Source organism: Cucumis sativus, chromosome 6 (genome assembly GCF_000004075.3).
Source record: "Cucumis sativus cultivar 9930 chromosome 6, Cucumber_9930_V3, whole genome shotgun sequence".
NCBI lineage: Eukaryota > Viridiplantae > Streptophyta > Magnoliopsida > Cucurbitales > Cucurbitaceae > Cucumis > Cucumis sativus.
In genome coordinates, this window is record NC_026660.2 from 6,432,430 (window position 1) to 6,459,207 (window position 26,778).

Sequence of the window (26,778 nt, forward strand, 5' to 3'; positions counted from 1 at the left end):
GGTTAGTTGATCTGTTAAGACTTTGAATTTTTTTAAAAAATATTCTGATATTGGATTTTTTTACGAAACTATTATGAGCTTTTATCAAACAATAAAGGACAATATTCTAACTTTGATATAGAGGTCGATTTTGTAATTTAATATAGTGGGTGTTCGGTCTACCGACTTGATAGTGGACGTTAAAAAACTAAGTTTTGTAGTGCACTCTTGAAGTTAAAGTTGCACAATTATTTAGAAATTTTATTTTGCTTTCTTTTGCACATTTATTAATTAACTCCACACTACAACCCCTATATCTTGAACACGAAATTCTAACATTATTGACCCCGTAGTTCATAAATCTCTCCAAACACTTTCTTAAATGTTATTGGTATGTAGTTAAATGTGAAACTTTAATTGGCTTGTCTTTGTGCATTTTTTTTATACAAGTTAAAAATGTATCATTCTAAAGTGAGGAACTAAGTGAAAATTATAACTTAGAAAAAAAAAATAGTACAAGCATATAATGTCAAAAAGATCATAGTTCAACCAACATCTATATACATTGAAATCTATGGTTTGAAACCCAATCCCTTTACGGTATATATTTAAAAAGAAAAAACATAATCACAAATCGCGTCTAGACCAATTACATCGAATAAGATGACAACAAAATATTCTTGATGAATTTGATTGGTAGTACTTTTGATCAACCCCAAACCTTACCCATCCTATATTTTCTTTGCATTTCTCTAGATATTGAATCTCCATTTTCTTTTATAGAATGTGTTTGTATCTTTGAAAGAAGGATGAAAGAGATTACATAGGTGAAAATATTTGGTTGGTTTATCAAAGTAATTAAACACAATGATGTAAAGTTTGATCTATAAAGATGTTTATATAAGTTGGTATTGACTCAACCATTTTGATCAACTATGACATTTATACAACTTTCGATCTAGAGTCCTTGCCTATTTGATCGAAATGATCAAGAGCTAATGTTTTTCTACTTATCAACTATTTATAAGTAAATATGATCAAAATTTAAAAACTAAATGGTTATTAACGATCTCATTTGAGTCAAAACGAGTATCGATCAATTGACATAAAGTTTGTATACTTTCAACCTCAAGGTGATAAGTTCAATTATCGCATTCCACGCCCTTGTACTTTGAAATTTGTATCATTTTAAACATTAAACAAATAGATACTTGAGCTATACAAAAATAGATCATTTAAAATTTCGAACTAAATAGCTCTGTGTGATAACCATTTGTTATTTATCTATTTATTTTTAAAAACTAAGTCAATAAATCTTCATTTCACCCCAAATTTGTTATCTACATTTTACCAACGTTTTAAAAAGTCGAGCAAATGTCGAAAATGTTACAAATATATATGGGAACCAAACCCCAATGAGATGGACCAAAAACTAATAGTACACTTTCACCTAACCAAATAGAAAATGTAAATTACAAGTTTGATCTTATAAGTTCTTTAATTCAAGTATTCATTAGTCTTCCAACTTTGAAAACGTTAAAAGATCTCTAAACTTTAAATATTTTGAATCTAATAGTAACCTTTGCTTATTTAGCTTTTTAAAATCAACAAATATGATATAAACGTGAAATTAAATATCTAGATCACGAAATTATAAGTCTAATAAGTTTATAAACATCATAACTTTCGAATAAGTCAACAACAAATTATAGATCTAAAATAAAAAAAGTTCAAAATCTTGTTAGATAGAAAATTGAAAGTTCAAAAACTTATTAGACACCTTTTAAAGTTAAAAAAACGAGATACAAAATTAAAAATTTATACTCTTATTTTGTAAAGTACAATATAAACGTGATCGTCGAAAGTAGAACTAAACTTGAAATTTAACCTATCGTAATAAAAATAATATCCTTTTGTATTGTATGTAACAGACTTTTCTACCTATAGATTCCATAGAAGTTAACTAATAATATAAAGATATATGTATGTATGTATATTTTGGTCCTTCTTTATAAAGTATATTTGCAAAAGAATGTGTTGCAAAAAAGTTATGATTGTGACAATTGATTCTCAAAGAATTACATATCACTGGGTTGGTTTTTATTATTATATTAAGATTCCAAAACAATATGAATTCATCTCAACCACTGATATTTTTACAAAAATTCTATATTAACTGATCTCTTTCTTTTGCTCTTTTTCTTTTCATCCAAGTGGGTTGAATTATTATTTATTATGGAATCAAATCAATAAAATTTCCCCTTAAAGTACATATCATTCAATCTCTCTTTACTCATTCAATTTACTCATTCACTACATCTTTTTAAACTAAAATTGCATTATCATGGTTTACTTGTACCTTTTTATTTCTTTCTTCTCCAACAAACCTATCAATTCATTGGAAGCTTTGTCACAATGCACTTACTATCAAGTTTTGGATTATACTTAAATGGGGTGAAAATTGTTTTTCACTATGTTAATCAAAATAGGAGCATTTACTTTTTATGGATATGGATGTAAAGAAAAAAAAACTGGGAAGATATTGTTTTTCTTTTCGTAAAAGAAATCGAACCTTCGTTTGGAAAATGGAAGAATATACAAGATCATAAAAATGACCAAAAAAAAGAATAAGAGTATTTTGTTTTCTATTTAAAAGTAAACTAATAAGATTACTTTTGAAACTAGCTTCAAGAACAAGCACTCTTGAGTATTAAAACACAAGTCACTTGATTCTATATTTTTTAGTACAACTAGGGTGGAAAACGACCTTCAATCGCTAGGAAAGAAGAGAATGTTCTGTTGCTACGTTTACTTTGGCACTTGATTAAAGGAATTAGGTAATAAATGGATGATTTGATGTGATATGAATATATATGTATATGTATATTTACAAGATATTTAGAGCAAAGGGATGGAGTTGTAAATGGATATACATGATGAATAACACTGTACAAGTTGAAACTGAAGTTGCAAAGATCAACATAAGGATTGACCTAAAACTGTGGTGTAATTTTGAGCTCTTTCTAAGGTCATTTATTCACAAGGAAATTTCTAACATTCACTAAACCAATTTCCTCAAGAACATGACTTTATCAACCCCAAATTGTAAAGAAACTTTTCTGATCTAGATCGAAAGAGATTACCGAGCGAAAATCTACTGCTTTCTGGCGATGGAGATTTCATGCAGAATTCGTCGTCTTTGACACACAGTACTGTGAGACCGATTTCTTTTCGAACTGCTTCAATCATCTCACTCTTCACTGGATTCCCAGATGCATCAGTTACATAGAACACATTAACAGCTTGAGTACCTCGTGTGGTAACTTCAGCTCGAGTGACTGAAAGACCGTTTTCTCTAAAGATTCGAGTTACATCGGAAAGAAGTCCAGCCCTGTCATCGCTGCAAAGTTCTAATCTTATACCCTGAGAATTTAGGAGAGCACAGTCATATAAGACTCGAATCGATAATACAAATCATATTCAAGAAATGTAAATTGACATCGTTTATCACCTCGGATGTTCGTCTTCGAATGGCAGCCTCTAAGCAATGGATTACTCTTTGCCTCTCTGCTTCAGAACTAATAGGACTTCCATCCATGTGACGGATGTAATACTCCTGCTTAACAAATGCATAGTCAATTGATTTCCGGCTTCACGCATACGGCAATTAAATGAAACGAAGTTACATCAAATGGATCGTGGAGGAGCTGCACGAGCCATGAATAGATTAGAAGTTACCTGAGTAGCCTCTGGTCCTTCAGCAATGACAGTAGCATGGTACACAACATACTGCATGTCTGTTAGTGTGCAAACTGTATCAAACAGCAACTTTGGACGATCCGGAGACCTCAAGTTCACAACGGTATATCCCTTATCAGCACAACTCTCGACAGTCACAAGGGGTTTTCTCCGCTCACTTGTCGAGCCACAGTCCAAATCGTCTTGATCATAATCGCGGTCTGCATACATCATTTGGTGCAGCCTCCTTTCCTTGTGAGTAGAACCCACCGAAACAGCAGTGTTGGCACTCCTCTTATCTCGATCCCCCTTTAATACGAAGAGGAGAAGCTGTTTTATCTTACCAAGCCGATCAGGATCATCGATTGGAAACCCAGTAGCCTCGTCGGTGATGTAAACAACAGAAGCCATTCTTGAATTATGAGTCCAAACTTCTGCAGCTACCACATTGCACTTGAGGTCTGCTAGAACAGCAAAAACCTCAGAGAGCAAACCAGGCCTATCTCTTCCAGTCAATTCAATGGTTGTATGTTCCTCGGCAGCTTGAACACCAACCGATCTCCTCAATGACCTGAAGCTCCGACCCCTCGGCCCAAGTGACTGCAGCAAGAAAATTCATTCATAAGCAAAACGTAACATCTTATACAATCTCAGGACATGCAAATTTCTCAAATCAACTTGCATAAAAACTGTGAAGTAAATTCTTACTAATAATGCTTATTTGATCACACATTATGTTAATTTTTCAAATAAAAGTTACAATGAAATGATAAGTTAGCCAAAATCAACACATTCAGCAACAAACACACCATATTATATGTAAATTAAAAGCAGGAAATTCTGAGGCTGTAGAAAGAAAGAGAACCAGAGAGTAAAATCAACTGAATTACTATGAAAAACTAATCCAGAATCAGAACCCTCTTCCTAATTTCCATATTTCCTTATAATTCCAATTTAAGCAGAAACAAAGGAAGCCTTTGAAATTCACCTGTTGAATGCGCTCAGCAACATCATTTTCAGAGAGCTTATTCCCACGTTGATCCGTTACATGAAACACTGAAGAACAAAAAGAGAGAGAGAGAAAAAAAAAATTAATGAAGAAATGCTCACAAAATCGGAGACCCTTTATTTCAATTCACTTGACTTAAATATAAAATCCAGCTTCATGGGAGGACATAAAATCTTAGCTCACCATCCATAAACCATTCGCCGTCAGAAGAAATGTAAGCTCGTCTAATTATGAGATTCAAATCATTAAGAACCTGAACCACTTCCAGCAAACTCCCTCGCTTATTAGCACTATCAACCTGAAAAATTTCACAACTGAATTCGAATTAGAACAAAAACCCAAAAGCCATCTTGAAAATAAGAATTGAAGTAGAAAAAAAAAGACCTTAATCAGAGTAGCTTTTCTGCTGGAATCATTATCAACGGTAACCCTGGAAAACAAAACCCATTTAAGAAAAGAAACAGAGTAAACAAAACCCATAATGAAAATCGAAGATTAAAGAGAAAAAGAGACCTGGGAGGGTTCATACGATTGACGAGCTTCTCGAACTCGTCGTCGAGAGGGAGAGAAAGAGACCAACAATCCATAAAAGAAGAAGAAGAAGAAGAGGGAAGTAGTGGAGATTTGTGAGTGAGTTTTTTTTAGGGAAAAAAGAAATGGATGTCTCCTCCGAGTTTCTTTGAGATACCTTTGGCTTTGGGAATTCTGATTTCCAAATTGCTTTCTCTTTCTCTTTCTCTTTCTGTGGTTTGAAACTGACCTTTTCTCCCCTCTCCACTGTCTCTTGGTGCCTCTTCAGAGCTCTCTCAATTGTTTTTTTCTTTTTTCCTTATTTTCTTCCTTACTTCCCTTTCTTTCTTACTTTTCTATATATACACACACCCATATATGTAAACTTTTGTTATATCTACCAGCATAACTCAATTGATATACACACAACCGTCTCATAAAGATCTAGATCAAATAGTTTGACTTTCTAACTGTGATATGACATTTGATTAGTTGAGATATGTTCACGTTGACATTTCACATTTTGTTAAGTCGACTAATATAAGAGTTAAAGATATCAAACTTTCGTTGTCCTAGTAACTATGCTTGCGTTGAAATAATTTATTTAATATTTAAAATGTAGTCACTCCATTCATTTTAGGGTATATAATATGCTTGCAATTCTTAAATGTTTGACCAAAAACTTGTTTCTACTTCTAAACTATCTCATGAGGTTTATCAAATTTATAGTTTACCTGGTTTTATTTTAAGTCTATCTAACTTAAACTAGCTCGATTCCATAATCCCTCGGTCAACTTGTAACTTTTTTTTATTATAAAGGATGATAGGAGTTATTTTATTTTGTTTTTTTCTACTCTATTCTATGCAAGGTGAAAGGGTAAAAAAAAATTGAACTGACCCAGAGTGGCCAATCAAAGGCATATTCATCATTAAATTGGCTACAAATATTAAACATTAATTAGTTTTGTTTATACATATTATATAAAGACAAAAATGTTGAAGGAGGCTGAGCCACTTTTATATAGTTGAGCTAAGGTTCATTCTAACTCCTTAGCTAATATGTTTAGCTTAGTTGACAATTTGAATTATCATAAACAAATTAATAATAATATATGATGTATCTTAAAATTCTAAACAAACTATATATTTCATGTTATGCTAAATTAAACTTGATATTTTAAAATAAATTATAATAATTTTATTTAATGTTTTAAAATAAATCATGATCGTAAATAAATCAATAATAATTTGTTATCGATTAATATTTAGTGGTCAACTACCCATCTTTCAAATTTTAAATTAAAATCTAATTTTTAAATTCTTGAAATTTTAAATTAATTCATCCTTTGTTATGAAATTTGTGTTCATTAATTTTCTTCCGTAATAACCTTACATTTAGAATATATTTTAGTTTAGTAATCCTTACTACTAGTAATTTTCTTATATATGGAAAAAAATAAAATTTAAATGATATTTATATAAAAGTAAAAGAAAAAAAACAATAAATATTCCAAAAAGATGTTGGTACTACTAGTAGGCATGGGGTATCTTTTAAAAGAATAATTTAAACATTTATATATATATATATATATATAAATAAAAAAGAAAAAAGGAAAAAAACTAAATATGTGAATTTGATGTACGGTACGGGCAGCACTGTCTTCGGGTGGGGCCGCACCCACTTTTGCCACTTGGCACTTTGCTTCCTCTTCCTCTTCCTCTTCCTCTTCCTCTTCCTCTTCCCTTTTACTTTTTTTTTTTTTAACCTTTTCTTTTCTTTCTTTTTTAAATCTATCTATCTATCTATATATATATATATTTTTAATCTAAAAGAGTGATTGTTATTTTTTGTTTCTTGGGATGGGGGTGATGGTTCACGAGAATGAGAAAAGTGTATGATATGAAGTTAAAAATATTGGATATGTGTGTTGTGTTGTCTCTATTTTTATAAAACACATAGAATAAGGTTTATGTGTAGTCCATATATATTTAAATTGGTAACTTCACATGTTAATTATATAGCTTCGACTTCTCAACATCAATGCTTCCCAATTTTCATCTTTCTCCTATATCCCCTTTTCTCTTTCTTTTTCTTTCTTCTTTTTGGACTTTTTAAGGATACGTACATACATATATATATATATAGCCTTACAATTCCCACTACCTACTCCTACTACTGCTTCTTATCTTTTACTTCTAACTCCCACTTATCTTTAATCCAAATATGTTTATAAACCTAATTTTACTTTATTGCTTCCCTGGTAAATTTGTGTTGTTCTTTTTCTTTTTTTTTTTCCCTTTATATATAGATACCAACACAGTGACAACAAAACTAACAAAAGTTAGTAATTAAGACAGTACAAATCTGCCTATAAACTCTGATGGATTCAAATGAAAAAAAATATATATATATATCCTTCCACCACAAATGAGAACAATTTCTATGATGTGTCAAAAGATATTAGATGATTGACTATCTAATTTTGTATATGCTCAATGTGTTCGTACATTGGTGCCTACATTTATGTACCTCAAGAATTTCATTTATAAGAGATCTTAATAGTCCTCAACAAAAAACTTCACAGTGATAAAAATTATAGACTAGTACAGAATTTAATGTCACATTGACATGTATATAGATTGTGTTTTATTTCATAATCCTGAAATGCATACCCTATATGTGTCCTATGAAAATGTAGCGGGGATTAGGTTGTTCATTGGGATACCCTACGACTGAAAAAAATAAAAAAGAAACTTGTTGACCTTTAAGGTAGGGCACGTCGTTGTGGTGTAAGAAAACCATTTGTCCTTTGTTTGTCCTACACTCTAAATTTTAATTTTGTAGCCTACAATAATAAATAAATAAATATAGGTATATATATATACAAAACTTAAATATCAATATTATAATTAGTTTCTACAAAACTCATTTCAAATAACTTTAATTTGTTTTTCAAAAATTCATTTTCATTTACACATTTTGTAACAAAAATTTCTTATAAATAAAAACACATGCATTAGAGTAAAGAGTGCTTCTATTTTATACTCATTTATTGTTAGATGGTTGCCAAATACATGATTGTTTATGAGCAATGTAAATCAGTTGAATATGAAGAGGATAATAGAGGGCTCAAAATGAGTAGTAAATTATGTTGCATTGTGCAAATCTTCATATACAAATATTGGAAGAAACTTAACTTGTGAAGGTGAAGGTGAGAGGAGCCTATATAATATGTTGTGTTAGATGAGATCTCGTACAAAACATCAAAGAAGCTTAATTAATAAACGTATAATATTTAATTATTCCAATTTATAAGTTTGTACGTATGTATATTATGTGTTAGATTCACTTAAAGTCTTTAACTATTTGTCGTTTTTCTATTATTTTGTAACCGACAAAAACTCATCCAACCATTAGATTTTACTAACGGATGTTACTCCAAAACAAAACCTTGTTAGATTATAAAAGTTTCCATAAATGATATGACATTTTTTCCTTTCCACAAGCTCTCATGACCTTGTTCTTCACTTATATACTCACAATCTTATTTAGTCAATGTGAAACTTTTATTGCATGCCAACAAGTTTTATTTGATTTCATTAAATTCTATATTGGATTTAAACCTAATTCTAACCTAGTTATTCTATAACATTTTTTAAAAAAAAATATCAACATGTAGACTCCTAAACTTTAGGTAAATTGAAATGTGTTGAAGTAACAAACATGTGAACTTTTGCAAATATATCAACATATGCATCAATTACATTTCATTTCGACATGATTTATAACTTTATAAATTAAACTTTTAAATTTTTATAAACAAATCAAATTAGACTCTATTAATTTAGTATGCATCAATTATAATTATCCATTGTGTTAATTTGTTGATATTTGAAAAAGTCTAGACATATATTTAGATAGATGATATTGAAACGTATAATCTTGATAAAGAGTTTAAATTAGTTCACTCATACCCATTTAAAAGTTTATATCAAAGCATTGTAAGTCTTATACATGATATTGAAAGTATAGGGTGGGGAAATTCTTTTATATAGTTTTTAAAATTGTTATTATATATATATATATTGAAAAGCTGAAGTGGTTTGGAAGAATTGGGATAGTTTTTTTGACCACTTGGAGGATACAGCCAACCTTTGTTTTTGAAGCTTTTGATCCTCTCATTTTTCTATGATGATTGTGATAAGATTCCTTCCTTTTCTCTTCTCTTTTTTTGAGTTCTCCTATATGCTCTAACTAAACTAAACTACGTCCCATTTTTTCAATTTCTTTTTTTCCAACTTTCATTTCATTTTGAACTAATAAATTATTTATCAAAATCAACAATAACATTTACATAATTCTACACCAAATAACATTTCAAAACACATCTCTAATTACTTAAATATATTTAATTTAACACTTCTCTACATGGTTTTTATGCTATTAGAATTAATTTGATTGATTAAAAATATTTTATGAGAAATTTTGAATGTGAAATTTTAATTTCAATAGCTGTTTTTTTAAGAATACAATAAGAAATGAAAAAGAAGAACTAGAGATTTATATATATATATACTGTGTGCTATGCTACTTGAGCTTGGTTTGGCAATAAATTTATTGTAAAGTTTTTACTTTTGAAGCTTATATTTGGTAGTTTGTTCTTTCGCTAGGTTTTGATGTTTGGAATATTACTTCACTTTTCTTCGGTTACTTTACGAGTTTTTTACGGTGGATTCTCTTTACTTACTTTCCATCTATACATTCATTGTCATAATTTTATTAAATTTAAGATTTTTTTTTATATAAAAAAAAACCCCCAATATTTTCTTAAATTAAAATTAAGTGTGTCCTTTCTTCAAATTTAATATTTTAACTTTCATAAAACATTTAAAAATATATAACAAAATATTTGCAATCTATATTTTTAAATTTCAAAACTATACTATTTAACTTAAAAATCCTAAAATTTGAAGCACCCAAAGATAAGCATAAAAAGCCCTAAATCAAGCAACATCAAAACAAATTACCAAAAATATATAGCCTTCAAAACTGAAAACCCTACCAAAGTAGTCTTAATTAATTTTCTTTTTTTCTTTATTTTAGCTTTTCTTTAAAATTTTAATTTAATCTTGTTAAAAAAAAAAAAAAAGAGTTTGATTTGAATTAGTCTTAATAAAAATAGTGTTAAAATTTAAAAACGTGATCTAAGTCCATTAGTCATATAATTCCATAATTAGATTCTCACTTTAATACGTGAAAACAAAAAACTTTAGACTTAATTTAAAGGGCAGAAATAAAAATTGATTTAAATTTAATTTTGTTTCCAAAATTGATCGTATTATATATATATAAATTAAAAATAAGTGTGTTGGTAGTGAAGGTGGGTTTTCTATGTGTATCTGAGTCAGCCCCACGTATTCATGTGTGTGTTTAAAGAAATCCACTCATTTTAAATGGAAACCAATGTGACCATTCCATCATTCTATTTTATTACAAATATCCTATATATATTTTTCTCTCTCTCTCTCTTTTTTTTAAACAATAAATATTCCATTTTTTTTATTTATAATTCTTAAATTATTCAACATACCTTAATTAATCAATTTTCTTTTTCCTTTTTCCAATTTTTAAAATAATACAAATTGTATTCAAATTTTTAAAAAATATACGAAGCTTTAGCACTTGAAAATATACTTCAACTTTATTATTTTTTCTGTTGGCTCTCATTGTTCTTTAGATTGAATATTATTAACAAGCAAATATATTGTGGAACACAATTTGATTGAAATAGAGTCAAAAAGTTGAATTCTAATTTGGAGAAATCTTGGGAACTAATGCTCAACCTTTGCTCCATGGGTCCTCTTATGTATAGATGAGGATGAAAAAAATTATATGAACATTTCTATACATCAATATATTCACTTATATCATCACTCAAACATTAAATAATATTATGAAAATTTAGAAGGGTAAGATCTGTTGATTTTTCTAATATACAATTATCAACATCTAAACATTCTATTTATATATTAATTTATTTTATGTGATTGAATGTGTTTAGCATAAAGATGAGTTTATAGTAATTCATGAAGCAATTTCATTACTTTAGCTTTCGAGAATATTATATGATAGAGTGTTTGTGAAATGGCATTGGTCAACCCATCAAATCCATATATACTTTTTTAATTAAATAGGAGGTTGTTATTTATTTGTTTTATTAGGAAGAAATTGATAAGTTTCATAGCCATTTTATTTCATTTATTAATATTATTTTCTTAACTCAAACTATCTTATTATATAATTCAATTTTTAAGTGTATCAAATTATCCTTCCCTTATTTTCTATTTAAGAACATTTATGGTTATACTAATTAAATCTCTCAATGAAATAATTTAGGCTTAAAAGTCAAATTTTGACTAGAGATATATTCACACATTTTATATAATTATTTATTATATAAAATTGATATTTGAAGAAGAAGGTAAATTAGTATCCATACAAAAATTTAGAATTTAATTAAATTTATTTACACAATTATTAAGACCTGTCTTTTTGTTTTTGTTTTTTATTAAGTTCTTGTGAGTTTTTTTATTTTCTTTTAATTATTATTTTGGATTTTAACCTATCGTTTTCGTATGCTTTTTTTCATTCCCTTTTAAGTTGTATAATTTATTTTGTTTTTTTCTTTTCCATTTTTCTTATCTTGTTTGGAGATTTCTTCACAACACTTTTAAAGATTTGTTTTATTTTTATAATTATACTTTCAAATATTCTATTATTTTCTCTGTAATTTGACCTATTAATACGAGTAGAATAAAATACAAAAAGAATTTTGTAGAAAAATTTCCCAACAATCCACCTACTTAATATTAAAATACAATGTATATATCATCAATATATATTACAAGGCAAGATAATTATCTATCACATTAGATATATCACACGTAAAATTGTCGTATATAATAACAAATAAGTCAATCTATACTATTCAAGTCATATATCTTCGTTTTTTTATAATTATTACAACAAATATTTTATATTTTCATTCTTTTCGTGTGGGACCTAGCTACTTAATATTTGGCATATGATTTCCACCGATATAAACTTACTACAATATTCTTTCTTCTCCCATGAAAAAAAAACGTGTAGAATATTAATAAAATTCGATCTAATAATATAATACCATATACGGAAGAGTTTTCATTAGGTATGGAGAACTGTTAGTAACAGCAATGAATAAGTGAAATCTTCAAAGTGTTTAATTACAGTAGATAGTGAATTTGTCTAGATTTTGCATTCACGTAATTAAATGGTTTTGTGTTGACTTACCGCGTGGGATGCATGTCACATGTAACATGTAAGATGTAACGAATCTCCACCAAACTTAAAATAGAGAGATTGAAATATGAAATGATTTTAGAAAAACAAAAAGGGTAATAAATGAGAGGTTGGGAAGGGGCAAAGGAGGGGGGGGGGGGGGGGGGGGTGAGGGGAAGGGCACATGGGGTGGGAGCAGCATGGCATTGTGCTCTGCCCAAACTGTCTAATTCTTTTTCACAAGAGATTCACATGTCCACACCCCCCACAAGCAAGTGGCTCTTTTTTCTTCTTCTTTAATATTGAATATTTATTAATTTGTTGTGAAATCTAAATATTATTGAAAAATAAAAGTGTAGGTTGAGTGAGTTAGGAAGTGTTTGGTTGTGATGCTATGTGAAGGTGTTGGTAGAATTGTTTAGGCTCACATTCCCACGCAAATCGAACCCACATCTTCTCTTCTCTGCTTGTTATTATTTAGTGAGTGGAATGATGTAATTTGGTTGTGATTATGTGGTGTGATAAATAGGAGTGATATTTGAAATATTTAGGAAAAGGAAGGAAGAGGATTGAATGTGAAAGGGCATTGATGGAGGGAAGAACCAATTCCAATATTTGATTGTGCGGTCCAACAATCAACTACATTTTGGTCTTTGGACCACTCTTACAACGTATCTGAATCCCCCTAACTTAGGCCCACTTTTAATTCTTGATTTCGATCCACCAATTTTTCCTTCACACTTTCATCATTTATCACTCTCCTATCAACACATTACTTCATACTAATTATAATATACCAAAATTATCTGTCTTATACATCTCAATACTAATAACAACACTTACTTATACTTACTTATATCATATAATTCCATACTCTAGCAAAATAATGACAATTTATATTTAATACATATATAAAGAGAGTTTTCAAAGGAATGAGAGAGAGAGAAAATTTTAGACTATACATTTAAATTTTATTCATCAAGATTAATGGATATTTAAAGGTAGATTATATAGGTAAATAATTTAAATTATGTTTGTTTCTTTTTATGAAAACTTATATTAGTTTTTATACCAAATATTGGTATTTTATTAAAATTTTATTTTATGTTTTTTTAACACACTCAAATTCAACCAATATGCATTTGAAAATTTTACTTATAAATATTATTTTGATATTCAACGATCCAACTATTGAGATAAAATTTATAAAATTAAAATATGTCATAATAATATATCAAATTGTAAGATAAGATGTGTATAATATCATAAAAGAATATATGGAGAGTGAATTTAGGTGATGGGTAGATGACATTGATGCCATAATGGGCTTTTTGTAGATTTGGGCTTCAACAATAGATTTGATTCTTCCATTAATATGCAAATTAATAAAGTTGTTTTGGAAGATAGAAAATTAAACTAAAATATTTATAAAAATGTAAAAATATAAATTGAAAATTTAAATATGAACATACATTGAATGTAAAACTGTTGAAATACAACCTAGCTTCCAAAAATTGTGCGAAGCGAATTAAAACTGGGAGACTTAATCTCAAAAACTGAGAAAGAGTCTTCAGTTTCATGAATCTTTGTGATCTTTTGAGTTTTTAAATCATATAATAACAAGTATTGTTCTTCCAATAAAAAGAAGATCTCCCCGCTCTCACAAATTTTAATAATTTTAAGAGAGCACCCCTTCCATAATATATTATCTAAATAAAACAACGGCACACATGCTGATATGTTGACCACAAACCATAACGTCCATAACCCATTTGATGCACAACTTCCCAACTTCCACACTTCAACTTGTTTTTCGTGTTCGCCAACTTCTTCTTCTTCGTCAATGATTGATACATAAATCCCGTCGTCAAAAGCATCAACAATAGCAGAATTAGCTAACTTTGGAATATCAATTATGCTAAAACTTTCTTCTTCAACATCCAAACAAAGCATTTTGATTTTCTTGTCTTTGTCTATGCAAATCCAATAAAGTACTCCGTTGAAATAAATACCATCTTCTTGATCGATATACAAAATTGGCAAATAGCTAACATGCCTCCATTCATTACTTTTTCCTAAAGTTAAAATTTCAAGGCCGCAAATATTTTTCACTAAGAAAATTCTTGCAAACTTGTACTCATTAGATTTAGAACTAAACCCTAATCCAAATCCAAAGTACAAACAGTATTCATTATATCCTGGAAGTGTAACATACTCGTTTGTCATCGGATTTATTATAGTAGCCACATACGACGTCTTATAATATTTGTTTTCCTCTATAATACACAACAGCCCATTGCATGAATTTGTGATTTGAGTATCCGAGGAAATAGGAAAATCAAATGTAAACGAAGACAAAACATTCATGCCTTGAGAGAATTTGTGATGAAAGTCGACACAATCCATGCGAGGTTGAAGAGGCCGCCAGGTGATGAACAAAGTAGAAGAAGAAGAAATTCTACAGTTCAATATCAACCGATTCCAATCCTTACAAACTGCCCGGAAGAAAGAGAAATTTACGGTGGAAATTTTGGAGAAAATTTCCTCAATTATATGAGATGGAAGCTGGGAGTTGATGCTCATTGTTTCTTCTGACGTTCTTAATGCGAAATCTGTTTGGAATTGAAAATTTGAGATGGGCCTCTGCCTATTTATAATTAAGTAAAACTTTTTCCATATTCCTTATGGAAAAGGGAAAGCAATTTTACGTAATAATATAATAATATAACTATAATTACGTAATATGATAACGTAGTAATATTATAGCGTATAATCCTAATAACTTAATTTTACATAATAGTATGATCGGATCTTATCTGTGATCCTCGTCTTGCTTTGTTCATTGGATTAACAATGGCAACCAGAACTGCTTGTTAAGCAAACCCAGTCAAACAAATTCTTCCTGTAGCCACGGGGCCTGCAGTCGGAATTTTGTGAAGAAGTAAGCAAACCCATTTGCTGTTGATGTTCATCCAATTTTTTGCCTTCATAAACAATGCTGACCTCGCAAAATTCTGGTGCTTTCTTTTTCACTATCTCTCCTGTCCTCATTCTTTTCCCTAATAGCCTATTAAGAAATCCCACAGATGATCATATGAGAATTTGAAAAGATTTTTTTTTTTGGTACGGACAACCCAATAGCAGCAATGTTGTCTCCACCATGCAGTGATACTACTAGTTGGTTGAAACGAGTATTGGGCATCCCTTACATAGTGGTCTGTACAAAAATCTTAAAAACACAAAATGGATTAAAAAAAAAGAGATACAAACCTAGTGGAAAGAGGTCTTTTAGTCCCTATGACCAAATTTGTGATATTGAGCACTGGAATTAGTTGAAGGATTGCTTTGGTTGTTGTATTGCTCTCTAGAAGCAATGTGTCTACTGTTACCTGACACATATGGGGACAAATTAGTATCTCTATTTTGTGTTTTTTTGGCAAGTTTAGGAGGATTCAAAAATGGTCATAAAACCACTTGAAAAATACTTTTATTATTCCTTCCAAATCAATTTTAATACTATGAAAAATGAATTTACATTTTGAGTGATGAAGTTATGTTTCAGTGATTAAAACATATGATATTGTTTTGACAGGAGAGTCGGAGGAACTGATCTAACAACACCTTGGCATCAGTGCATAAGCGGATGTATTTCTGCAACAAATTTCTCCTTCTATTGTTTTCTTCATTGATATACACTCTTAATTGTTCTCGGCTCAGTTGGCTTCTTGCTAATCTTCCAACTGAAACCAAAATGCTGCAGCTCAGAGAAATTCATGAACATAGATGAATATCAAACCAATGAAAATATGCTAATGTTCTTGTGATCATATCTTTTTTCTCGTGTGTCTGAAGAGATTTTCAATTGCGTAAACAAGGAGAGGGTCACATTAGATTCAACACATTTTGCTCTTAGTGTTCTTCCCATCCTCTAAAGAATGATTCATTCCTACAGTCTAGACTTGAGTTTGACTTTTTTGGAAAGAAAAAGATAGTCAAAAGAGACAAAAGGAACAAAATAATGGCATTTCACTATGACCCGTATTCATCAAACATCCTCTGTAGGCATATTATGGAAGAAAAATAACCTAGAAAAGTTGTTGATGAATGATCTGTGAATCTTTGATTATGATCTGAAAGATGGAAAAAAAAAAGGGAAAGAGAGACATAAATCTTGATTACCTGGTGTAGGGATGTAGGTGAGAAGAGGAAAAACATGGACGAGAAAGACACAACAACCTGGTGAGACGACATGATTAAGGGCCCATTTAAGCACATCTATATCATCTTTACCAACGGCGACGTAGACGTCGGTTGCAGCACTGTCTCTGCTACTAATAATAGTCTTACTTTCCTCTCCGATCTCAACGATCTCTGGCGACACGATCCTTGCACTGAAACATTGCAGTTGCAACTCTGTTGGTCTCCCTTGAAAATCCTCTTCCATTCTTAGCTCTCTCTTTCTCTTTTGCTATCCGTAACAACTAGAACTGATATGAGAATGAAAATGACAACAATGTGTTTTAGTGGGGTGAAAGTATACAAAAGAAAAAGAGAGAAAAAGTGGATAGATTCTCTTGTATCATGGGCCTGCAACTTCGTTGTTATGTCAACATTTGTTTTTTTCCCCTTGTTGTATGTCTTTGGTTAAGTCAAATAGATGAGATGAAAAAACCAAAGAAATTCTTTTGACTTGCTTCTCTCAAAGTGAAAAGTGTGACTCTTATTTCCTTAGATTTAACCACATGAATAAAGGCCTCCTATCAGTTTGATTTTTCTGTTTCCCTCTCACTTTTTCATCCTTTGTAAAGTATATACTGACCTCTTTTATTTATTTCTTTCTTTCTAAACTGACCAACAACTTCTAAGAGTAACAAAGATGAAAGAGAAATGAAAAACATTAAACAAATACATTCATGTCTCCAATACCAAAGAAGAGAAACAGAGAGAGAGTGAGCAAGAATTAAAAGTGGGTCCTTGTCAAAATAGACTAAAACAATTAATCTTTAACATCTCCATCCTTAAGTGGGGTCCTATGTAGAATATTATGAAGGGGTGGCACATACAGCCACCGATAATTCTTCCAACTTCTCTTCACTTTTCTTCAAAACAACAAGATAAGCCTCATCTAAAAGCGCATAAAATATGACTTTGGTAGGTGTTGAAGATTTTGATTAAAGTTTGGATTAGATACATCATTAGGCTGCTGATTAATATGAAAACAGATGTGAATGTTACAGAGTGAACCTCTTTTATCAATGAAATAAAATGAATAAATAAAGTGAAAAGTGGCTTGCTTTTATAATGGTCCTATGAACCATTATTTTTGGTAATGGACAATTGAATAATTTCTATCTCTAGTTAATGCTTCCTGACCTTGTATTTGTACTCCAAGTGATTCCATCATCAACTTGCCTCTGCTGGTTGACCACCACCATTTCTTTGTAAGCTGTTTCTAATTTCCTCGTAATCTTCACATTAAAATGCCTTAAATCTGTTATGTGACGCTTCAACAAACAAGAATTTGTTACTTACATTATTTACGATTTTAAACCCTACTTGTTACTTACATTATTTACGATTTTGACCCTAGGGTTTAAAGAATTGCATTAATATAATTTGTGCAACTGTAAATGATCCTTTATGCAGCCAATACAATATGTGCAGTCTTTTTTGCTTAGGTTTTTGGCTTATCTTTTAATATCGATTTCTTTACACCTGAAATAGACTATAAGCACATTTATGTTTGTACATTTATCCAACATCCAAAGACTCCATCCATTTCTTTTTGGCAGCGAGCTCGTAAGAAGAGGGGATAACATTTTGGTTGTTGAACTCTTCTTTCCTGTCAAGGTAATAGCTATGTTTATGAACTTTTGCAAAATAGGTAGTGTATTACTTATCATTTCACTAGTTTTTATGGAGAAATTCAATCCAATTGTCTCCTCAAATCATGTTGGTTGGAGAAAAATAGGAACTTTTTTTTGGTCATCATGTTAGCTAGTTTAGTTTATCTGTCACAAGCACGTTGTGAAGAGACATCTATGTTTGTTGTTTTGTTGTTTGTTTCCCTTTTCCCTTTTCTTCTTCTTTCTTGTGGCTTTCTGCAAGTTGCAGAGTAGAATCTTGAGTGCAAAATTGTGCTTTGTGGAATCTATGAAGCCTCACATAGACCAAGAAAAGTGCGGTGTGACAATTAAGATCATGCCTTGGAAAGTTGGCCAGAAGATGCTACTACCAAAATGGCAAAGATAACGATCAATCCAATCGATGAACAAACTGTGATAAGGAAAAAAAATGAAAGAAAGAAAGATTATGTCATTTTCCCACCATGAAATGACACCATTCTCCATTTGTCGATGATCAAAAGGCACTCATAATATAGTATAACAGTATCAGACCTATGGCTTCAACCTTCAAGGCTCATTACAAGCTGATTTAGATGAAAAATGAAGCTTGTAAATTTTCCATTCTACTGCAAAGAAGATGTAGTAAAATAATGACAAGTTGCTAAAGCGTGCATGGGTCAGCAGAACCGTATTTGATATGTACTTAATTCTTTGAGATAGGAGGTTCAGATTTTCGTCAATAACGATGAGTTAGAAGAAACTATAACATGTTATTACACTGTTATCATGTTACAGTCCCACCATAAATATTGACACTTTGCATTTTAGCTGTGTGAATTCAATTCAATCTGACACTGAACAAATCCTAGACTTTTCAAGCCATATGTAAGATTTTCAAAAGATTTGTTTTATTTCTATCACTTTTAGTGTCCCACCACGTAGCTTTAAGCCTTTGACACTCGTGGAAAGTGGAGAAGTGCCTTATTAAATACCTCCAATGAATTTAGTGGAGTCAATCAATTTTGAAAAATCCTTATTGATTTCCCTCTAAAATGTATAAATTCAGAGCATAAACTCAAACCCCAAATAGCCAAACAGCAAATATGTACCAAAATCAAAAGGAAAGAGCCATTCTTCTTACTGCTACCAAACTGTTGATGATTCTATTATGTGCTGGCTGGATTTCTCTCTGGCTCTTGAAACCAACAGATCTTTGGACCAAAAAATGGCATCTTGCTGAAAATAGTGCCCGAGCCTCTCTATTTGGATATTATGGTATGAAATTTGCATGTTTTTCATATTCACCTTTCTTGCAGATCCAACTCCTGCTATCCATTATATAATTGATATGAATTTCATGTTTTTCAGGTCTCAACTTTGTAGTCTATACTTTTCCTGTTATTGTTCTTGTTATGATTGGACTAGTTCACTTAAATAACAAACCCTCCAGTCCACAAACTTTCAGGAAAGTTCACCTTGGTTGAAGTTCATTTGAACAGTTCAAAATTTCTATCAGACCTTTTGATCTTCTTCTTGAATCCTTGCTCTTTTTTTTTTCCACAGACAAACAAAGTTCTCAACTTTTTCGAATGCTCTCTCAAACCCACTTGTTGTGAACAATTATTTGGGTATTTTATCTGGAATTGAGCTTCTGGGTGTTGCTTTATTTCTCCTCTTCCTGGCTTGGACATTCTATGCTAGAATTTCTAAAGATTTCAGAAAGTTGCTACCTGTTGAATCACTCAACTTGAAGATGTGAGTTTTTTTAAAAAAACAAACTGAATGTTTTTTTTTTATTATATGAATCTGGGGTTGAATTATTATTGTCCATTTTGATGATTTTCAGATGGGAACTCAAGTATTTAAGAATAGCCACAAGGTTTGGCTTGCTAGCAGAGGCTTGTTTGAGTCTACTTCTTCTGCCTATTTTGAGAGGGTTGGCTCCATTTCAGCTAATTGGCATTCAATTTGAAGCTTCAGTGAAGTATCATGTTTGGCTTGGAACGGCAATGGTGTTATTTGGCACCTTCCATGGCATAAGCACCTTGTTCATCTGGGGGATCAGCAACAAGATTCAAGATGAGGTAGCTCTCCTCTTTGCTTTTGTTGTTACTAATTCTATTACTTTATAGACAATGTCAATGATACCATTTGAGTTCTGGTTTGTTGGAACAAGGTGTGGAAATGGCAAAACACTGGCCGGATTTACATTGCCGGGGAGATTACTTTGATTACAGGATTAGTGATTTGGATCACTTCCTTGCCTCAGATACGGAGGAGAAAGTTTGAGATCTTCTACTATACACACCATTTGTACATTGTTTTCTTTGTATTCTTCTTGTTTCATGCTGGAGATAGACATTTTTACATGGTGTTTCCTGGACTGTTTCTCTTTGGCATTGATAAGATCCTCCGAATCATTCAATCAAGAATCGAAACTTGTGTCGTGTCTGCTCGAATCCTCCCTTGCAAAGCTGTGGAGCTAACTCTGCCAAAAGATCGAAGTATTTCTTCATTCATCCCTATTTCTTTCCCTTTCAGATTTATGAAACAAAAGGTGATAGTTGTTTGAATGGATAAGTTTGTTTGCTAGTGCAGGGCTGAAGTATAAACCAACTAGTGTTGTGTATGTGAAGATACCAAGGATTTCTAGATTTCAGTGGCATGCTTTCAGCTTGATTTCCAGCTCGAGTGTTGATGATGAAACAATGTCAATTGTCGTTAAATGTGATGAGTCATGGACAAGGTCTTTGTATGACGTGATAAGCACAGAACGAGAGGGAGAATCAGATCAGTTGAAGTGCATTTCCATTGCAGTTGAGGGCCCTTATGGACCTTCCTCCATGGACTTCCTAAGGTTTACATAAACAAAAAATGTTTCGGTTCAAATGTACATGATTAATGTTTCCGATACTTGTTTCAAATCGTGCATAATCCAAACACGTAACTAATTTCATGCAGATATGATCACTTGCTTCTAATTGCTGGTGGAATTGGAATAACCCCTTTTTTGAGCATTTTACAAGAGATCAATTCTATGCAAAACAGTAGTCGATTCAAATGCCCTGCAAGAATACAACTTATACATGTCATGAAGAACTCCCAAGACATTTCGCTACTCAACTCGATCTTACCTTTACTGCTGAACAGTTCAAACAAGAAAATGAATTTGCAGCTCAAAGTATTTGTGACACAAGAAGTACAGTCTGGTGCAACTGTTGTAGAATTGCTAAACAAGTTCTCTCAAATGCAAACCATACAATCAAGCACTAGATGTTCAAGCTACGCAGCACAAGGACTTGAAAGCTTGAACTGGATGGCTGCAATTACTGGATTAACATCAATTGTGTTCCTCGTCGCCTTGATCATCTTCAACCATATTGTCATTCCAACCAAGAAAGCCTCTAAAAAGACGAAAGATCGAACTCCATCTTGGATCTCAGATCTACTTCTGATGTCTTCCTTTACTTTAGCTATCTTATCCAGTGCAGTCGTTGGGATTGTTTTAAGATGGCGAAGATTGAAGAAAGAAAATCTAGCACTCATCCAAACTGAAACCGGAACCCAAAATGCAATTCCAAGTTCAGTAGTAAGAGGAAGTAGACAGGAAGAACATGAAATATATTATGGAGGAAGGCCTATCTTCAAAGGTATGGATGGTATCTCTTATACAAACTCATTCTAAGCACATTGCGAATTTGCATATTCAAAACAATATATGGTTGTAATTTGTTTGGGATTGAACAGAGATATTTTCAAACATCAAACACGAAGACGAGGGAACCGAAATCGGCGTGATCAGTTGTGGACCGGCAGCAATGAACGTGTCTGTAGCATCAGCATGTAAGCAAATTTCACAAGGTTTAAGGAAAGACTCAAAGAAAAAGAGACAACAATTCATTTTCCATTCCCTCAACTTCACACTTTGATGTTGCCCCTAACAAGAAGAGTTGCCAAAGTAGAAGACAGAATAAAGCTGCAGCCCAACAGAAAACATCTTTCTTAACTAAGAAGATGTTTTTAAGCACTTGGAATGTTAGTGGGCACTTAAATAACTAAGAAAATACATTATACTCTTCGACATCAAATGTCAAAACAAAATTTTACTTCATCTCTATCGAGCAAGCTTCTTCCACCTGCAACATTTCTTTACACAGATTCACTAGCTTTCTAATGCACATCTAGTTTTGGTTTTCTAAAAGCTTAATTAAATATCCATGGATACCCCGCCTCAATTTGCTACATCTGGATGTACATAACAAAATAAAACTTTGGATTATGAAGCCAAACCTCCTAGTTGGGGACTGGGGAGTCTGTCTTTGTTTGATTTACATGTTTGAGAAAATTGAAGTCTTTTGTTATTTGTCTTCATCAATATGCATATAGAGAGAGAGATGGAGGAGCCAAACATAGATGAACTTGTTAGATTACTAATAATTTCCATAAGCAAATTAATAAACAATTTTGTATTTCGCTCACTAGTTTTGAAACTTATGTTCCCTCCTCACAATTTTCAAATTATGATTTTCATCTTCTTTTTTTTCTCTTTGAACACAAATATTTAATTTAAATTCGCATTCAAATCTATAAAACAATATATACGTTTTTAGAATATGTTTTTGTAACATTCTCATGTTTATTTCTTTTCTATTCTTTACCGTAGTTTTCATAATTTAATTTTCAAGCACACAAGGACTGAATTTTTAGTACAATTTTTTTGTTTTCAAAAGTTTACACAAATTTTAAGATTTTGATAGAAAGTAAATTAAAGGATGTCTTTTAAAAATATATGCAAAATATATCGTCTATCTATAATTGCTTGCGATAGATAACGATAGACTAGTGTCTTTATATTATAATGGTAGTATCTTTCGACTTAAAATTTAAATATTATCTTTAAAAATATATAAAAAAAACAGGGGAGAAATTAATTGTGAGAAAGGAAAGAAATAGTAATAATATATGATGGTGAAATTATTGGAGAATTATGGAGATTGATGGAATTGGCATTTGGTTCTCAATATTGACCACAAATTTTGCAATGGATAGATTGTTGTTTCTTCTTTTAACTTACCATCCATTAAATTTAAATGCAGTGATGGAACAGTTTTCATTTTCCATATCAACTTCACAAAAATTACTAAATATTACACTCATTTTCTTTTCTACAAATTATTTATATAAATTATTAAAAAAAAAAAAAACAAAACAAAACATACACACACCTCAAAATTGAAGAAATGAAAGTCAAATTCAATCTTGCAATTAAACCACTCTTCTCCTCAAAACTTCCCACCTGCATATTTATAAAAGAAAAAAAAGCACACTCTAAATTTTTATATATATAAAAGAAGAAAACAATAATCTTGAATAGATAAATTATATATAGAACCTTACATTATTTTGTTTTGGTTAATTTATTTCCAAGAACAGATTATTATTATTATTATTCCATTAAAATAGAAAATCCAGAAGTTTTCTTCAAAAATTAAGTATTTAATATTGAAAGACTAAATTTGGGATTTATTCGAGAAAGATTTTAAAGAAATTAATTTTATTTTCTCAGAAAAAAAAATTGTTCTTATTTATTTATAAGGAATACTTATCTGAAAAATGAAAAAGAAAAAGAAATTCTTTTGGAAGAACAAAAGTTAAATTAATTTTTGGTTGGGATATAAAAAAAAAATTGAGGATGAGGAGCAAAGAATTAACCTGAATTTGAAGAATCAAACACACACACTGAAAATTATGAACCAATCTTTGAATCTTCGTCTTCTTCATTTTGCCCCTCTTTCCAAATTTAGTCCTAATTTTAGACCTAGAAATCCGAAACAGTTTCCATTTGGAAAACCCAAATTATCAAATTCTTCATTCATCATCATCATTCTTCATCTCGATTCTTGAGAATCATCTTTCTCAGGAGCTTGATCCTGCTCCAATGGCTGTGCAGAGGAATCACGATTTTGGCCAATTTGATGATAAATTTGCGAAAACGAAGGCGGATTCAACATCCCTCTCAAATTATTCCCATCCTGCGAAAGCCCCAACTCCAACCCAGGTATTTGTTGATGTTGATTCCCAATCATGGCCGGGAAATTCACGGATCCCAAATTCATCCCCTGAAGTTCAAACCCATGAAACCCAAACTTGGGCATAATCGACCCCGGATTCTCACTAACAAATCCAGTCCCAATCCCACCTAAAGAGGGCCAAAACCCCTGGGAGGCCATATGAGATCTACTCAAATTAGCACCCATCATCGCCCAATTGGTCCTGGGAACCGCTTCGATTTTAGGGGTTAAAGAAGCAGAGACGGAAACAGAGGAATCATGATCGGAAAGGGAAACACCAACAGCATGAAGAGCAGAAGCGGGGATAGTACCGGAGCCAGTGGCAGCAATAATAGAAGGCTCAGCTTGTTGAAGAAGCCATTGAATGGTCTCCCCATCAGTTTTATGACCCAATTCACGAGTTAATTGAAAGACACGAGCAGCACAAAGAGCAGGCATACGGATTCTACGACCACGGCCATCGACTTTTTTATGACGGTCTTTATTAGAGGTACGTTTAGGAGCCAATTGCTTGTTGTTGATGTTGTTGTTGCTGTTGCTGTTGTTTTGATCTTTGTTTGAAATAATGAGAGTGAAGTCTTTGATATCTGAAGAAGTTGTAGGTAATGGAGGTGTTGTTAATGGAGATGAAGAAGTTGCAGGAGAAGGAAGTAATGGGTGATGCTTGTTGTTGTTGTTGTTGTTTTGGTCTGCCATGTCTGTGTGTGGGGATGGGGAGGACCCAAAAAGAAAAGTGGGTTCCTCTTTGTGTGTGGACTAATGAAGGGGTTTAGGAGAGGATGAGATTTTGAGATAAGAAACAGATAAAAATGAAGAAGATGGGTCCTCTTTCTTCTTCTCCTCCTCCATGATTGAAGAGCTTTGCTTTTGGCTTGGCTTGGATTTGGATTGGCTTGGCTACTTCATCAAATATTTGATGATACGATACTCTTTTATGACTCAATTGTAATTCTTCTTGGATACTTTATTATATAAATATATATATATTATATATATTTCCCTATTTATTACAGCTCTTATATTTGATTGATTGCTTTGCTCTCTCTATTCCAATTTTTCTCTATTTTTGTCAAAAAAGTGAGAAAACTAAAGTGGGGGTAATGAATCTATGTTTTACTATCTAACATTTGGCCTTTTTCTTTTTCTCTAATGGACAATACTTTTCTACACAACAAAATTTCTTTGGCTTTATATACCAATAACCTAAACAATAAACAAAATAGTATATTTACTCTTAATACTTAATAGTATAATCGTCTAAACCTTTTAAGAATATTAATACCAAAAAGTCTAAAGTTTCTGGTGGATATGAACTAAACAAATTTTACTCACAAACGGCAAAAGTAGGGATTGTTTAGAAACCAAATTTTTAATGAGAAAACAATATTATATATTTGATATATACATCATAGCTTATTTAGTATATATTTTGATTCTCTAGAAATATCACATTCTCAAGACAATTGGTACAATATATCATCTTGTATATTGAATAACATATGTGTTTATATTTTCATTTTTAGCATAATTGCAACAAAAAAAAAATTATGGTATATGTTATGTATGTTTATATTTTTTTAGTATAACAAAAAAAAAAAGTCAAGAATTAAATATTTTTAAAATTTTTAAAAATGATAAAATTATTAAATTGGTCTAAAATTAAAGCTAAATCCCTAAAAGATTTCACGTGTAAAAATCTCAATTTCCTTTTTTTTCTTTTTAATATTTGGAATAGTGTATCTTTGTTGGTCTAATTACATTACCTTTAGTTGATGAATAGACTTGATAAAAAAAAAAATGATGAATAGACCCTACTCAAAAATTGTCGTGGCTAAAAATGTTGTGTAGATTTTATTTCAAGGGTATTGGCTCTTTGACATTTTGCAATCAGATATTTCTTTATTTGTGAATGCTAAAATTGGGTTGCTATCAATTTATATAAATTGATTCATTAGAAATTGATAGAAATCTTAATGGAAATTAAAGTCTCATCTAGATTTTTAAGAAAAAATGTTTATATAAAAAAAAAAAACTTATTTTTATTAAACTTTTTCGATAAAAATGGTTTAAACCAAACCTTGAAAAGCTATTTTTGAATTCAAATCATTCTAAATCAATCTTTTATATATAAAATAATAATTAATAATAAAATATCGAACTATTCTTTCTTCAAAAACTTTGAAGTTGAACATGTCATTAAAAAATAAGTTTGTTCATACAAATTGTGCTTAATTATGAACTATAATCTTAAACTATGGGGTTGATTTCAATTATATCACAAACTTGTAAAAGTAAATTTAAAATCTT

At 31.0% G+C, this 26,778-nt stretch overlaps 4 protein-coding genes across 5 annotated transcripts; 1 reads left to right on the forward strand and 3 right to left on the reverse strand.

The window, feature by feature from the left end:
- Nucleotides 1-2,812: 2,812 nt before the first annotated feature.
- Nucleotides 2,813-5,579, reverse strand: LOC101218687 (ACT domain-containing protein ACR4). The gene is made up of 7 exons (XM_004140493.3): nucleotides 5,240-5,579; nucleotides 5,111-5,156; nucleotides 4,910-5,024; nucleotides 4,706-4,773; nucleotides 3,718-4,317; nucleotides 3,491-3,595; nucleotides 2,813-3,402 (listed from the first exon to the last, which is right to left on the reverse strand). Exons 1-7 carry the CDS (start codon nucleotides 5,311-5,313, stop codon nucleotides 3,055-3,057), a joined length of 1,356 nt encoding a protein of 451 aa, XP_004140541.1. The 5' UTR covers nucleotides 5,314-5,579; the 3' UTR covers nucleotides 2,813-3,054.
- A 9,230-nt stretch (nucleotides 5,580-14,809) lies between these two features.
- LOC101203966 (U-box domain-containing protein 33) lies at nucleotides 14,810-17,249 on the reverse strand. Its single transcript, XM_004140598.3, has 4 exons — nucleotides 16,734-17,249; nucleotides 16,176-16,294; nucleotides 15,825-15,943; nucleotides 14,810-15,621 (listed from the first exon to the last, which is right to left on the reverse strand). Exons 1-4 carry the CDS (start codon nucleotides 16,996-16,998, stop codon nucleotides 15,402-15,404), a joined length of 723 nt encoding a protein of 240 aa, XP_004140646.1. The 5' UTR covers nucleotides 16,999-17,249; the 3' UTR covers nucleotides 14,810-15,401.
- A 994-nt stretch (nucleotides 17,250-18,243) lies between these two features.
- Nucleotides 18,244-22,862, forward strand: LOC101203723 (ferric reduction oxidase 8, mitochondrial). Its single transcript, XM_011658496.2, has 9 exons — nucleotides 18,244-18,404; nucleotides 19,467-19,675; nucleotides 19,769-19,865; nucleotides 19,964-20,155; nucleotides 20,247-20,484; nucleotides 20,577-20,904; nucleotides 20,999-21,257; nucleotides 21,362-22,050; nucleotides 22,148-22,862. The coding sequence occupies exons 2-9, from the start codon at nucleotides 19,504-19,506 to the stop codon at nucleotides 22,327-22,329; spliced, it is 2,157 nt and encodes a 718-aa protein (XP_011656798.1). The 5' UTR covers nucleotides 18,244-18,404; nucleotides 19,467-19,503; the 3' UTR covers nucleotides 22,330-22,862.
- LOC105435771 (transcription factor TCP20) lies at nucleotides 22,106-25,405 on the reverse strand. Of its 2 annotated transcripts, XM_031887743.1 has the most exons (3): nucleotides 24,113-25,405; nucleotides 23,626-23,696; nucleotides 22,106-22,228 (listed from the first exon to the last, which is right to left on the reverse strand). In XM_031887743.1, the coding sequence occupies exon 1, from the start codon at nucleotides 25,165-25,167 to the stop codon at nucleotides 24,289-24,291; it is 879 nt and encodes a 292-aa protein (XP_031743603.1). In that variant the 5' UTR covers nucleotides 25,168-25,405; the 3' UTR covers nucleotides 22,106-22,228; nucleotides 23,626-23,696; nucleotides 24,113-24,288. The 2 variants fall into 2 exon arrangements, with proteins under 2 accessions (XP_031743603.1, XP_011656799.1); XM_011658497.2 differs by lacking the exon at nucleotides 22,106-22,228 and having other exon boundaries at nucleotides 23,367-23,696.
- Between the last annotated feature and the right edge of the window lie 1,373 nt (nucleotides 25,406-26,778).